The sequence below is a fragment of the Myotis daubentonii genome, chromosome 11, assembly GCF_963259705.1.
Source record: "Myotis daubentonii chromosome 11, mMyoDau2.1, whole genome shotgun sequence".
NCBI lineage: Eukaryota > Metazoa > Chordata > Mammalia > Chiroptera > Vespertilionidae > Myotis > Myotis daubentonii.
Genome location: NC_081850.1, coordinates 77,940,327 through 77,956,266, shown reverse-complemented (window position 1 = coordinate 77,956,266; position 15,940 = coordinate 77,940,327). Strand labels below are relative to the sequence as shown.

Sequence of the window (15,940 nt, the reverse complement as noted above, 5' to 3'; positions counted from 1 at the left end):
GATTTTTAAACATTTTATAATGGAGCATGTCAACACTTAGGAGATCTGCATATACCAGTGAAATAATGTATTCTACATAAACAGAGCATGCGCGACACCGTCACACCCAGGTGAAAGATCTATTCAAGGCGTAAGGCTAGGCTAGTGCGTTTTATTGTAACCAAGTATGAAAAATTCATCGCCAGGGTTTCAGATTGCACATGGCAACTGGCCTCTAAGAAACCATTACTTGTCGAGTTTTGCCAGAGCACCAAATAAGAAGATCCACCATTACCTAGCAAGGCTATGGAGACTCTCCTCCGTTTCCTAACTGCGTATCTGCGTGAAGTCGGATTTTTTTCATGCACTTCAGCCAAAGTAAGGAATCACCGCAGATTGAATAGAGGAGCGCTGTGAGCATCCAGGGTCTTCAGTTAAGCCAGACACAAAAGAGGCTTGCAAGAATATAAATAGTGCCACTCCCACTGTTTTTCTTGTTTTGGAAAGTTCTTAAAAATAAAAATACATACATGTTATTTAAAATGATTTAATACATATTTTAAAAAGTCATGGGGTCTTTAATTTCCAATTGAGTAAAAATTGATAGCTACAACCCAGATAAACAAAGCTTATTGGGGTCCTTAATGATTTTTAAGGGGGCAGATGGGTCTTTGGAATTTCTGTCACATGACACATCAGGCAGGGGTGCATTTTGGGTAATGGCACCATCCAAAAGTAGCAAAGACTGTATTTTTTGGTTTTTTTTTAAGATTTGGAAATTTTTTCCCCCATTAAGTTTTCCACATTTTAGTCAAGAATGTAAGTGGGTTGATTAGTTTTTCATCTGTTTTGAATTTCCTCTTAGCTTCTGTCTAAAGAGTTCATGCTGTGGCGATCCACGTGACAGCAGCGGGGACGAGGCGTCGCCAGGGGATTTTCGTAGCGTAAGGAGACCCAGGCTCATCGGGAGCCAGCACTTGTGAACCTGGTACTGCCTGGGGTTTTATTGTTATTCGGACCCTGTTCTTTGCAGGTGCTTTATTACAGCTTGGGGTTTGGTCTTAGATACAGATAACTTTATCAGAAACACATGGCTGGTTTGAGGCTAGTAATTTTTAAGGTGAACTCAATTCAAATGCAGATTTTTTTAAAAAGGATTCAGTATCAAACCCTGTTGCTTTATATTGTATACATTAGGACCAAAGAGAATAGGGGGGGAAATATAGTTAGACTGTTGACCAGGCAAGAGTGAAATGGAAGAGCAGATGGTCTCAGCAGGTTTTCAAGGAAACACCTTTAACGGCTGAAAATAGCCCACGCTTTGGAGATGGTGGGAAATTATACGAGAGGGGGCTCTCACATGGGTGTGTGGAAAGGCGTTTTTAAATGAAGATGATCGCTGTGAAGCTAAATCAACAAAGTTTGCTGGTTAGCAGAGAGCTTTAAAGAAGCCTTGCTCTAAATAGCCAGGGATGATTTGGAATCCTGAGAGTCACCCCCCCCACCCCCCCAACCTTATCCGCGGGATACAACCCAAGACCCCAGTGGATGCCTGATCGCGGATAGTACCGAACCCTGCCTGTACTATGTTTTTTCCTATACATGCATGCCTATGAGAAAGTTTAATTTAGAAATTAGGCATAGTAGGAGATTAGCAATAACTAGCAATAAAATAGAATTATCATTAACAAGAAGTTGCAGTAAGAGTTGTGTGAATGTGGTCTTTCTCTCAAAATACCTTATTGTTCCATCCTCGCCCTTCTTGTGATGGTGTGAGATGACACAATGCCAACGCGGTGAGATGGAGTGAGATGGAATTTTCCATTTTAATATTTTCAGATAGAGATTGACCGAGAAGAACTGAAACTGTGGAGAAAGAAACTGCAGATGAGGGGAGACTTCTGTACTTGAACTGTTTGTATATTTGTTCTCTCAAGTAGTTTAAAGAGACCTGCAGTCTTGTGTTTACACTATTCACTGCCTGACAGCCCCTGTAGATAACATAAATAAAGAGCCTCCCTGAGCAAGCTTCCTGAAACGGAATCTAGGACTTTGTGAAATGACTGAGGAGCAAGAATGTATGGACACCATAAATATTTGTCCCTTATTTTTATGAGAATGTTAAAAATTAGTAGGTATAAAGATATTTTACAGTGATTATTTTTAATGAGAAAAACATGCTAGTAAAATAAAACGTTAGTTTCTAAGTTGATGTTTCTCAAACTGCTCTGTGGGCCTGGATGGGACTAAGGTTGAGGAAATGACTTTTCTTCAGAAGAGGGCTTCTCAAGTTTGGGAAAGCGAGTTTCTGACTCTGCCGCCTTGTCCGCTCCCGCCGAGCTGGACTCACTGATGATAGTTGGCACTGCTTGAATGGCAAGCAGAATCGAAGCACCATGATGGCTTAACATCGAAGGTGCTAGATTTCAGGCAAGCGGAGGATGATGCTAAATGTTCACTGTCAGGTTGCACTGGGCTGTGATCAGTTACATTGTAGTTTTGCATTTTTATATTGGACTGCAGGCCCGGTGCACGAAATTCATGCAAGAGCAGGCCTTCCCCCAGCTGCCGGCACCGGCTTCCCTCACAGCCCCGGCTTCATCCTGAAGGTCGTCCGGAAGGATGTCCAATCTAATTAGCATATTATGCTTTTATTATTATAGATTTGACACTTGACCATTGTTCTGATCCTCATCCAGTTCATGAAATTAGGCAGGGAGTACTCTGTGTTTGGTAGGCAAATGCCTGACACCTTGCGTTGTTCCGTGGCCTTTCTCTGGGAAGGAGCTGGGACTAGAATCCTCATCCTCTGTTGATGTTACCCATGGGAGGCAGCAAACTTTCCATCTTGGCCCATTGCAATCCCTTCTTCCTGGTAATGTTGAGCTAACACTCTCTACACTTTCATCGCACTTGCCAGGCCCTCTCTTCTGGGCCTTCCCTCCTGGACCCTCCCTCCTGGATCCTCCCTCCTGGACCCTCCCTCCTGGGACCTCCCTCCTAGATCCTCCCTCCTAGACCCTCCCTCCTGGCTCTCCCTCCTGGACCCTCCCTCCTGGCTCTCCCTTGGCCGCTGCTCACATCCACTAGCTCACTGACCTCCCTCCTTGAGCTCCAAATAGATCCGTTTCCAACTATCTTCTGCCATGCCACTCCCTCAGTCACCAAGTCACTTCACCCCCAACTGCCGCCCCTCCATGTGTGTCATCACAGGAAGCAGAAGCAGGGAGTCACCCTGGACGCCTCCCTTTCCTTCGTCCCGTCCCAGCCTCTTCACCCAGTCACTAGGCCTCGATTATTGTCAGTAAACTCCTCTCTCCTCCCATTTCCTCTCATCTGAACTGCAGCAGGCTCCTGACTTCAGTCTTCAGGTGATTCTGAACATAACTGGCTGCACCATACCCCACAAGCCCTTCAGTGGCTCACAGGTGCCCGTAGGAGAGCCTGCGCTTGGCATTCAAGGCCTTGGGTGAACAGGCCCGGACTTTGTTTTATCACCTGCCACCACTCATTTCCTTGCACCCTCCCCACCCTGTGCTCCAGCGGGCACACACACCCCTGCACCGCCCCCCCCCATTCTTCTAGACCAGCGGTTCTCAACCTGTGGGTCGCGACCCCTTTGGCAGTCGACCGACCCTTTCACAGGGGTCGCCTAAGACCATCCTGTGTATGAGATATTTACATTACTATTCATAACAGTAGCAACATTACAGTTATGAAGTAGCAACGAAAGTAATTTTATGGTTGGGTCACACACAACATGAGGAACTGTATTTAAAGGGCCAGTAGGTTGAGAACCACAGTGATGCTGAACCTCTGACACATTTTTTTTTTGGTTGACTTTTCTTTGTGAAATGGCATTTAAATATATAAAATAAATATCAAAAATATAAGTCTTTGTTTTACTATGGTTGCAAATATCAAAAAATTTCTACATGTGACACGGCACCAGAGTTAAGTTAGGGGTTTTCAAAATGCTGACACGCCGAGCTCAAAAGGTTTGCCATCACTGGTCTAGACTAAGAACCTCAAAGCACAATGCAAATTGAGCTATATTTCTGGTCATCTTGGTCCCCCAGCTCCTGGCACCATTCCTGGCACATGGGCTTGATATGTTCAAATAAAGTCCATGTGAGTTATTTGATCTGTTTGAAGAAAGCAGTATTTTGTGGCTCTTTGCCTTCCCATATCCTGGCCCCAAATTGCAATGAGCTGTTTTGAGGGATCACTCAGAGATAGCAATTAAGGTGCTAACAGTGAGAGTGAGTTAATGTGGGTGTGTTTACCTCAGTTTTCAGTATCCGATAGAGATTTTCCTTTGTACCAGGACGTTAATTATGTCAACACACTTGTTTCTAATAGGAATAGAGAACGTGAACAAATGGGGCAGATCAGAACCCAAGGCAGTTTCAAACCAAATTCGGTAATGTTGATTTAAAACCGCTCGACACAAGAGCACGGAGTACAATCATGGAAAATATCAGAACTGCGTTCTGCGTAGCGGGGTATTGTTGAGAGATCTGTCCATCGAAATTCTCTTAATCACAGAGAAAGATTATAAACTGACTCTCTGTTTTTGTTTTTTTAAACAGGATCAATTTGACAACTTAGAAAAACACACACAGTGGGGAATTGATATTCTTGAGAAATACATCAAATTTGTAAAGGAAAGAACAGAGATTGAACTCAGCTATGCAAAGCAACTCAGGTAAGTTGATACTGAGAAAGGTTGTTTTTCGTTAACTGCACAGTGGCTGTGAGGATAGTTAATATTTTTATTTTGTGGTATGCATGTCTAATCCTTTAAATCATGCTTTTCCCCAACAGTTCAATAGAAACAGTTGTTTTTTAACATAAAAAAGTAATTTTCTTAAAACAGAAGACAAAAACTAAATTATTGCTTTTGGGCTCATTTTATTTTTATTTATTTATTCATTCATTCATTCATTCATTCATTCATTTATTTATTTTTCATTCATTTATTTTTTGTTAATCCTCACCTGAGGATATTTTCTCCAGAGATTTTTTAAGAGAATGGAAGAAAGGGAGGAGGAGGGAAGGAGGAAGGGAGGGAGGGGGAGAGACAGAGAGAGAAAGAGAGACATTGATTGATTGCCTCCCTCACACTCCCGACTGACCAGGGCTAGGGATCCAACCTGTAACCCAGGTACATGCCCTTGACCGGGAACCCAACCCAAGACCCTTTGGTGCACGGGCTGATGTTCTAACCACTGAGCAACATCTGCCAGGGCCCTTTAAAAAAATATTGTTCCCCCCTGAATTTTGGAGCAGCTGATTTTTTCAGAAAACTTTTTATTGAAATAGAACTTACATAGAGAGAGAAGTGCCGAAATCACAAGTCACTCCCCACCACCCCCGGGAGACCGCACTGACCCCTTCCTGCTCACCACCCTGCCCCCGAGGATGGCCACTCTCCAGACGTCTGACAGCAGCAGGTTTTGTCCTCCCTATATTTTATAATTTTTATTCATTGATTTTGGGGAGGGGGAGAGAGAAACATCGATTTGTTGTCCTACTTATCTATGCATTCATTGGTTGATTCTTGTGTGTGTCCTGAAACTGGGGATCGAACCCAAAATGTTGGTGTATCGGGACGATGACCTAACCAATTGAGCTACCTGGCCAGGGCGAGTCTTGCCTGTGTTTGAGCCTTATGTGAGCATCTTCATTTGTTGGCAGCGTTTGTATTTGTCTTCATTGTTCTCCATTATGTTTGTGAGACTCAGTCATGTTGTTGGACGTGGTGGGAGTCGGTTTCTTTCCATTCGTTTCAGTATTTGGGTTGCACAAGTGCCGCAGTCCATCCATCCTTTGCTTGTTTCCTCCTTGGGGATAAAGCAAAGTCCCAGGAGTGGAAGGGTGGGTTGGAGGCTTTGTGGTGCTCAGTGTGAGTAGATGGGGCCAGACAATCTTCCAGAATGCTTCTGTTGATGCGCGCTCCCCAACAGCGTGGGAGAGGCCCCAAGGTAGCATTTGAAAAGCAATTTGGACCTCTTACATCTTTAATGATGAAATTACCCAAGAAATGTATGCCTTTATATAAAATGCTGAAAAGTTTTGGTAGAACTAAGCTTAAACTTGAAGTGGCATGCAAATTCTTGAATGATTACTGGTTTGGTTGAGTTGATTTGTGCAGATTGTCAAAGATCTAGATGACTTGGTTTGGAAATATTCCTTTTAATGCAAAGATAATCTGCACAAGGGGCATGTCACCTGTCACTGAAAGACTAGCTTCTCCCAGGGCTGCTGGTAGGACATAAGCGCCTCAGTGTTACTCCAGGCAGATTTTTATGGATGGCAAGTTTCGTTCCACGGAGGAAATAAAACGTAAGATGTTGCTCAATGAAATAATTTTTACCATTTGCTGACTCCAGATTGGTTCTAGTGCCCTGACTGTACATCAGCCTCATTCGTACTTGGAGGCTTTTAGAACCTCAAATGGGAATAGAGAATGAGCTGCTTCAATTTGGTCATTTGAATGTTGCCTTGTTGGTCATATTTTCTTTCATATGCAAATGTACCTACAGTTTTAGGCAAAGTAAGGTCTTGCTGTCTGGCTTTATCTCTGCGTTGTCTTTCTTCTTTTCCTATTATCATAGGCTCCTTTCTGCTGGCGCCTGAGTCCTCTCTCCTTTGGCTTTGGAGGGTAGTTATGGGATGTCATTAGGGATGCCGTTAGGTTGGTCCTCACAGGGTTCTTCATCGTTCTGTCATGAGGGGAGTGCTTTCTTAGTCACTCTCCTTCCCAGGATGTACCCGCCCCCTTCCCTTTCGCATCACTCTGGGGAGGGAACTGAGTGAGGTGAGGACTCAGGTAACAAAAGGGGAGGCTCACTCCCAATTCTAGGATAGGCTTAGGGTGGAATAGAACAACTCCCCACTGGCCTTGTACCCCCTGTGGGTCACATTTCATAACCTGAAACAGAGTATGGGGAGTCCAGCTATGATGGTAGCTCCGGGGAAGCAGTTTTCCTGGGATTTAAATGTTAACGTTTGTTTCATTACATCCCTGAGAGGCATCTACATTTGTGTTTGGTGGGAGATGTTGACAAAGAAAGGTTATGAGTAGTTGAATAAATGCTTCGGACAAGTCTTCCAGCCTCTGTGCTGAGCTCTCAGCTGGACCCTGCACGCTGACGCCCAATCGCACTATTGATCCTTGCGGCGTGTGTTCCTACTTTCCCAAGCGACTCTTTCACAGTTTCTTTTACATCAGCCCTGGACACCCCCGTCCCATCCCCACCGATTGCATCCTCCTTCACTGAGAAAATGGAAGAAGTCAGGAGAGACTGTCCTCACCTGCAGGCATCGTCCCTCAGCTCTGACCCTCCACGCCCTGTGCTCCTGTCTAAACCCAGGCCTCCTCTTGGGCACTGGGGCTCCCCACTCTCTTATTGCACAGCTCTGCCCCAGGTTCTCCTCGCTCCTCCCTCAGAGCTCTCGGCTCTCCTGGGCTGTTCGAATGAGCCCAGTGCGCCCTTCTGTTTGACTAAAAAAGCCCTTGAGTTCACCTGCCCCACCAGCTGCCACCATGTCTTTGCTTCCTTCCCTTTGCAGCAAAACTTACTTCTCAAAAGTGTCCTTAATTGCTGCCTTGATAACTCTCTGCTCACCAGCGCTGCTCCTCAAAGACACCAGTGACCCCATGTTGGTCATGTCGCCTGGCCTCTGTCCTCAGCCTCTGAGACCTCGGCCACTCTGACAGGGTGATGCCCCCGCCTCTTCATCGGGCGCAGGATCTCTGAGGCCATGCCTTGCAGATGCGCCTCCCTGCTGCCCTCTCTCTGCACTCAGAAAGAGGTCACATGAACTCTCCGTTTGGATGTCTGAGACACCTGAAATGCAACATCGGAAACCGAATCTCTCCACGAGAATCTGCATCTCCACAGCCGCGTGCTTAGCCAGAGCCCTAGAGTCATCTTTGGCTCTCATCTTCCTCTCAGGCTTGCCCAGCTCCCAGCCAGGCTCTCAGGAAGTCCCAGTGACACTCCTTCCCATTGATCCAGGATCCCACCACTTCTCATGACCTAGTGCCCAGCGCCTCGGCCTGGATCACTGTCCCCTAACTGGATCCCTTAGTCCACCCTTTCCCCTCCCGTCTGTCTGTCCTCCACAAAGAGCAGATCATGGCACTCCTCTGTGCAAAACACCAACACCTCCCCATTTCACTCAGAGGGAACCAGAATCCGCACGGAGGACTCTACAGAACTCTGCGTGATCGTCCCGTACCTCTGACATCATCTCCTTCCTCTCTCTTCCTGTGACCTCTGCCCTAACCATTCTGGCTCCTTGCTGTTTCCTGTGCACACCAGGATGCTTTCTCCCGGGGGCTTGCATTGGCCTTTCCAAGGAGAGGTCCCCTGTATGTCCTTCCCCCAGGATCCACGTGGCCAGCACCCCATCTCCCCCAGGGCTTTGTTGGGATGTCATCTGCTCGGTGACTGCTGTACTGTTCAGTGTTTCCATAGCACCCATAACTTCCCAGCATTCTATGTAACTTCATCTATTGTATTTGTTGTTCGTGCTCCTTCCCTGCTGGAATGTAAGCCCCTCCAGGGCAGGGCTCCGAGTGTGTTCACTCATGTGCCCCACAGTGTGGAACAGTGCCTGCCATCTCAGTGCCCAGTAAGGAGTTGGAGGGAGTGCATCGGCAGGTGCAGGTGTGAGATGAGCTACTTGGTCCGCAGCACTTCCGGGAGAATTATGTGTTTGCACAGGCCTGTGAGAGCCAGTGAGGGTTTCACCACAAACAGAACAACTAACAACGTGTCCACAGGGTTCCAGGGGGACTCTAATGAGCGACCCACAGGAAGTGCCTGAGCCTGAGGAGCTCACCTGCTCACTTTGGAAAAGAGGCTGCACGCAAATACACAGGAAGTAAATCACTTAAAGATAGCATTTCCTCCCCAAATAGGTAAAGCCAGTGATGCAATAGAGCATGATGCGGCCCGGTGACGTAGCTGGGCTGGCCAGGGAAAACCCACTGAGACCGAAGGTCGAGGAGGCAGGTGCAGTCGGGGAGTAGCTCTGCTCAGCCGGTAAAGGCCCTGCGGTGGGACTGTGGTCAAGGAACAGAAAGGCCAATGTGACTGGAGCACATTCAACAGAGCGTTGCTTGAACTACCGTATATGATGTTGAAAAATCCGCATGATCTTTTGGGGGAGACAGCATCATTAAATAATCTTTATTTTTTTCTGCATTGGAGGAAAAATGGCCAATTTATTTTAGACATAGATGATGATGATCGGGACTTCGGCTTCTGTAGGTCAGTGGCTGGCAAAATACACAGCCCTTGGTCAAATCCACCCACTGCCTGGTCTTAAAAATAATAAAGTTTCATTGGAATACAGCCACATCCATTCAGTTATGTATTGTCTATGGCTGCTTTTGCAAAAAACGATGGTAGTTGAATAGGTGTAACAGAGACCACGTGACTGTGACCTATTTGCAAGTCTAAAATATTTACTGATTGGCTCTTTACAGAAAAAGCTTGTTGACCCAGCTAGCGTGATTAAGGGTCCAATTCCTAATAGAATTTAAAAACATCTGTATCCTGTGTAAGAGCACCAACTATTGATTGCCCTTAGCAACTGTTTCTCTTTACTAAAAAACACACAAAAACTAAATTATTTGTTATGACCTGATAGTGAACGCATATGATTAAAAATCCAGAAATGCCAGAGGTACAAAATGGTGTGCAGGGAAGTGTCTCATGTGTTACCCCATCCCCAGGGACAGTACCTGCTATCAGTTTCTTATGTGTCCTTCCAGAGAGAGAGAACACACACACACACACACACACACACACACACACACACACACACCCGGCAAGGCAGTGTCTTCCTTGCGTCCCCAATGGCTCAGTGTGCCCAGGGGATTGTTCTGAGGTGCATTTTTATTTTTTGCAGCTTTACAGTGTCGTGTTGGATTGGTGGATGTGTTGATTGTTTCCAATTGTTTGCAACTCTGAACAAAGTTGCAATGAATAACCTTGAAGAATGCCCTTGGCCAAGCAAATCTAGAGGATAAGTTCCTAAAAGTAATACTTCGGTTGGTAGAATTTGCCAAGTTGCCCTCCTCAGAGGCTGTGACCATTAGCACTCCGTGGCAGCACTGTTCTCTTGACCCTCAGTGCTTCTCGTCACCAGTGCCAATTTGAAATGTAAAAATTGGGAAGTCTGAGTGTTAATGTGTGTTTGTCTTCGTATGAATGTGGTCGAGCATGTTTTTATACAGTTGAGCCATTTGTACTTTCTTCTTGATGAACCATTCATGTCTTGGTCAGTTGTTTTTTTTTGTGTTTTTTTTTTAGCTCATTGTAAATAAAGGGCAACTATGTAGAAACCATTTTATAAAGTGTTGCATATTGTATTACAAGGTATTACATTTAAATTGACTTTAACTGTAGAAAAGACATTAAAGTGAAACTAAAGGATTTGCTGAACTTTAAAATATTAAACAGACTCCTAAGATTTAGCAAAAAGATTTTGGAAACTTGTAGAATGTCCTTATTGTTTGTTTTTTTTTAAGCCCATGTTGTAATTTTGAACAGGTTCAATTGACTCACTGCTAGGAAGGACAAAAAAATGTATTTACATGTTTTGCTTCCTCTTCTTTTTTTTTTTTTTTTTTTTTTTTTTTATACATTTTATTGATTTTTTACAGAGAGGAAGGGAGAGAGATAGAGAGTTAGAAACATCGATGAGAGAGAAACATCGATCAGCTGCCTCCTGCACATCTCCCACTGGGGATGTGCCCGCAACCCAGGTACATGCCCTCGACCGGAATCGAACCTGGGACCCTTCAGTCCGCAGGCCGATGCTCTATCCACTGAGCCAAACCGGTTTCGGCTGCTTCCTCTTCTAATCAAATTATGTAATTTGGTCTGTAACATGATTTCCACAGTTAATTTATCTTAATTCTATATTTAAAAATAGATTTATGCTCACCACCATGGCTTCTGCCATAGCTTCTCCACTTGCTGGAGTCAAGAAAATAGGGATACGTTCCCCCTAAGAAAGCCTGTGGCATAATCCGGAGTTCTTTCTGGTTTGAGGAGCGCCTCTTCCCTTGACAACAATGCAGCCTGGCTGTTCTCTGTCCTACTTCCCTTCTCCCCAGACTTCGTTGCAGCTGCGTTTTGGTGGCAACACGTGGGGCAGCCAGGTTCTTTGTCTTTGTGGGTGACTTGCCCTTTGGAGGGCACCTGGGAAGGATTGTTTCGTTCCTCAGCAGTTTGATAGCTGCACGAGGCTGAGCCTTGTGTGGACCGTTCTGTCAGTTTTCAGGCCCTTCGTATGCTAGTCAATTCTTCATTGTTTTCGGGGGAACTTCCTTCCGTTGGATCTAATTATTTTTTTCGATTCTACTTATGGGTTAGATACTGCAGGGATACGAGTTTTCCGTATGTTCTTGTCCTCTTGTTCTTTGCCTGGTCTTTTTTCCCCTCATGATGTTAGCTGTTTTTCACCTGGTGAGTATCTCTAAACTTTCCTCTATGAAATGTGATAGCCAGCCTAGTTTATATTAGTTCTGTAATTGAGTGGTTTAGTTCTTCGTTCTTTTTCTTGCTTTGCAGTCTCCCCTTATCTGACTGTTTTATCCTATGATCTGAGGACTCTTGCTCTGTTGGCTTTGTGTTTTAATTAAGCTTGTCTGCAGTGGGGACTATTCTGGAGGAGTTTGGTTTAGTGTCTTTTCCTTGGATGTTTTCTTCCAGGCTGGGTTTTTCTCTGTTATCCACTTCCTCCCTCCCGTCTTCCCATCCTCCCTCCTTTTTCTTCTATATTACATATCTTCTCAGCTGGCTTATATTTAACATGGGCAGTTTAGTGGTGGTTCCGAGGACAGACTAGAGTCCCAATGCCTAGGATGCAGTCTCGATCCTTTCATTGATTTGGGGCAAAATACTCTCTGTGTTTTATCTTTTCATCTGTAAAATGGAAATAATACTAATTCTCTCCTTATAAGGTTGTTGGGGGGACTTACTGAGTTGAGCATGTAAACTGCTAGGCAGGTGCCTAAGCCTGCTTTTGTCATCACCAGAAGCATCATCGGGGCTCCTGATGCGGAGAGTGTCCATGAAGGTCCAGTACCTGCTTCTAGTACCTTCCGTCTTTCCCCCTGAGCTCCAGCACAGGGTGAGGGTGGGGGAAGGCCTGGTTAGAGGTTCTTTTGGGGGTTTACTTTATGAGGTCAAAGGTGTATCCTCTTTCTTGGAATCCTAGTTTGGGGTGATCTCCCCCTGGGCGGCCTGGCCGTCTTTTGTCACTGTCCCCAGTGCTTGCTGAGCCCTCCGTTCACTTCTGTTTGTGTCAGCATTCGGGGTCTCATGGGCTTACCCCTGTGGCAGTGAGGGTCAGGCAGTGTCCATTCTGTGCTGCCCCAGAATCCCTGTCCCCACCCAGCCCCCACTTTCCAAGTGTGCAGACTGGGGTTATGCACCTTTCCTTATTATTTATTTGCTGTTGTTGACCATATTCCTGGCTGTTAATTTTCACCTCTTGCTGTTGGGAACACACAATTCTCTGATCGAAGTTTCTTCTGCCAACTTTTTTCCAGAAATCTTGTGGGGAGCTTTTAAAAAATCAAAGAAAGAGAGAAAAAAACAAACAAAACATTCCTGGACCCAGCCCTGAGCCTTCCATTTCAGAGGGTCTGGGCTGGGGCCAACTGTCTCCTATTTAAAAGCCTTTCTCTGTGGTTCTTACGATCAACTGCGTTTAAATGCAGCGCCCTTATTAAAGGTCGTATATTTTTCTCTTACCTTTTAATTTGTCTCTCTGAAGAGCAAGTTAAGTATATAAAACACTTACAATTTTTCAGGAAGATCCATAAATTTAAAGATGCCTTTTGTGGTTTGTTGGCTTGCTTGTTTTTTTCAAAATAACCTCCTACAAATACGCCTGTCTCAGAGAATAGAAATGGAAGTTGATCTTTTTTTCTGTACAGTCCTGAGAGACATTCTTTAGACCTGGAGTTCACCTCTAGGCCTCTTAAGCTTTCAGTTTTCGGCTGGCCTTTCTGGGGTGAATTATTCATCGACGCTCTTAAGCGTTTGGATGCTTAGATGCTAACTTGGTCAGTGGCACGCAGTCACCTGACCCTGATGGTCCCCACGGGGTGTCACCCACCACAGTCTCCAAGCCTGTGTAGGGTTTGACTGTTTAATGGGAATGAAGAAAGCTGGTTTCACCTGGGTTTGTTCAAGTTCTGTTACCTTCAATTGGATGTAAAAATTATTTGTATGGCTGCTAAGGACTGGAAGCTAAAAAGAAAGTGAGGATTAAAAAGAAAACGCCTTGAGCCCAGCTGTGGTGGCTCAGTGGTTGAGCGTCAATCTATGACCCAGGAGGTCAGGGTTTGATTCCCAGTCAGGACACAACATGCCCAGGTTGCGGGCTCAATCCCCAGTGTGGGGTGTGCAGGAGGCAGCCAATGAATGAATCTCTGTCATCATTGATGTGTTTATCTCTCTCTCCCTCTCCCTTCCTCTCTGAAATAAATAAAAATATATTTTTTAAAAACAAAACAAACAAAAAATAAATCTTTAAAATAAAGTTTTGAAAGAATTTTAAATAGGTTTGAATTTAAAAGTGGTGTTTTCCATTGGTAAGCTATAACTAACAGAAGAAATGGTTAATGTTTTAAAAAACACACGTGCTAAAAGCAGCTCACATGCTGGGCTTTTTCAATACTCGACTCTCCCATAGACGCTGCTCTCAGTAAGTCTGGAGAAGAACCATTGGTTGTGAAGTCCTCCTTTGGCCCTGGGCTCCCCTGTGGCCACCTGAGGGGTTATTTTTACTAAACCTGCCTTTTAAGGAGTGGTGGTGATCTACCCAATTGTACTGTGCTTTCAACAGATTTCTCTCTTTCGCATTATTTTTTTCTCTAAGGCACATTCTTTAAGAAAATACTGCTTTTCCACATTTTTTAAAAAAAAATCTAGATTTATTAGACAGACTGTGTTCTGTATCCTGAGCATCAATAGAGAAAGCATGACACAGGTTAAGAGCAGCTCACGTGATAGCAGCTTCAATAAGTACATCCTTTCGTCGGTTTGCCTATAACGCTTAAATTGTTATAGATTATTTTTAATTAATTGCAGCAGTAGATACTCTTGGGTGTTGTATAGTCCCTGGGAATTTCCAGACTTGAAGTGAGCATAGAGTTCGTTTCACCCAACTACCTGGGACTCACGGATGAGGAACTGGGAGCGCAGACTTGCTGTTGACCTACCCAGGGTCACGCCGTCCAGGCTCAGTGGTGCCTGGAGTCCCAGAGCAACGTCCTTGTTACTGAAGTCCATGCCTCTTGTGTTAGAGGTGAAATCCCATTTCACTTTGCAGAATGTACCATGATCAAAATCGTCAGTTTATTACTGTACCTTTTTGTAGGCGAATCTGTAGATTCAGGGAAAACGGGAGAAATGAAGTGTGAGAAATGAAGGTAGCTACTAGAAAAGAGGGATAGCAGCACGCCAGAAACAGGACGTGAATGCTGAGCTACTGCCCAGGGGAGCCCCACTGTGGGCCACCCGTCAGCCTCCCGGCTGGTTCTCCCACTCCAGCTACCCGGCCGGGAGCCACGAGAAGCAGCTGGAGGACCGGTGCCAGCGCGGCACGGTGGTCCTTTCCATGATGACCTCTTGGTCTTTGCGTAAATCTAAGCTGAGTGTTGACAGCACTTGCATTCCTGACCTGGAGATGGGGTTAGGAAGAGACACTAAGGCGATATTGGCTCATCGGAGTGTGTTCAGTGCAAACCTGGGAGGCAGCTTCAGAGGTCTCCTAGGGTCCTGGCTGAGTAGCTCAGTTGCTTAGAGCATCATCCTGATACTCCAAGGTTGTAGGTTCGATCCCTGGTCAGGGCACATACAGGAATCAACCAGTGAATGCATGAATAAGTGGAACAACAATTTGATGGGTTTTTCTCTCTCTTTCTCTCTTAAAAAATCAATTAAAATTTGTTTGAAAGGTCCTCTAGTTAAATGACTTAGCATAAACATCACCCCCAACTTGTCTCTACTGCCTTAGAAGACTGATTTACTGGCTTTAGGGGGGAGCCGCCGCCCAGCCTTGACCACATGCTCTTGGCACTGTGATTCTTTTTTATTTTTGTATTTTTTTTATTCTTAAACATTTGGACACAGTGCATGTGCTTCCCTGGAATTTAGAGCAGTGATGCTCAATGGAAGATGACCCTGAGGGCGTGGTGGCCTGGTGAGAAAAACTGCCCTCAGCTCAGTGTTACATGGAAGCCACTGCGTGTACACACGTGGTCTGTGCTCTCCGTGAAGTCAAGTCGGCTGTCCACAGCCAGGAAGGGGCCAGCTGGCGGCCACCCCGCTCTCTCCGGCTCCAACCGGGAGCCAAGACGCGGCTGTGCGATCCTTCATCTCAGGAGCTGCTTCGCACACGGTCGGGGTTGGAAGGAAATTCATAGATTTCGGCTGTGGGAGTTTTGTGACTATTTTTTTAAACTTACAAATGAAAGAAAGTACTAACGTCATCTGTGACCCCTGGCTTCTCGCTTAGCCCTATGTGAGGTGACGTGTCCGCATTTTTGTTTCAGGAACCTCTCGAAGAAATACCAACCCAAAAAGAACTCGAAGGAGGAAGAAGAATACAGGTGTGTTCATCGATAATGACGCGGCACGCTCTGCGCCGCTGGTGGTGACCGTGAAGGAAAGGCGAGATGGAGGCCTACAACAAGTTGCATTCTCTTCTCACATTTGTGTCCGTTTTTAAACTGAGGGGAGAGAAAAACAAAAACCTACTCAAGGAACTTTTCTTGTGCTGAGTCACTAGAGCTTTTGTGGATGGTTCCAATGAGGGCAATTAGGAAAAGCTTGGAACAGAATCCAAGCAAGTGCAGGGAGTATAGATTGTACGTTCTACAGCAAGCATGTCAAACTCACGGCCCACAATGAATATT

The 15,940-nt window shown here is 45.3% G+C and overlaps 1 protein-coding gene across 19 annotated transcripts in view; it reads left to right on the top strand.

Moving 5' to 3' along the window:
* Window positions 1-15,940, top strand: part of FNBP1 (formin binding protein 1) — a 100,140-nt gene that overhangs the window by 30,793 nt on the left and 53,407 nt on the right. For all 19 annotated transcript variants that reach the window (XM_059658306.1, XM_059658310.1, XM_059658307.1 and 16 more), the window contains exons 2-3: window positions 4,572-4,687; window positions 15,578-15,634. In XM_059658306.1, coding sequence (XP_059514289.1) covers window positions 4,572-4,687; window positions 15,578-15,634 — 173 coding nt within the window. The remainder of the gene's footprint in view (window positions 1-4,571; window positions 4,688-15,577; window positions 15,635-15,940) is intronic.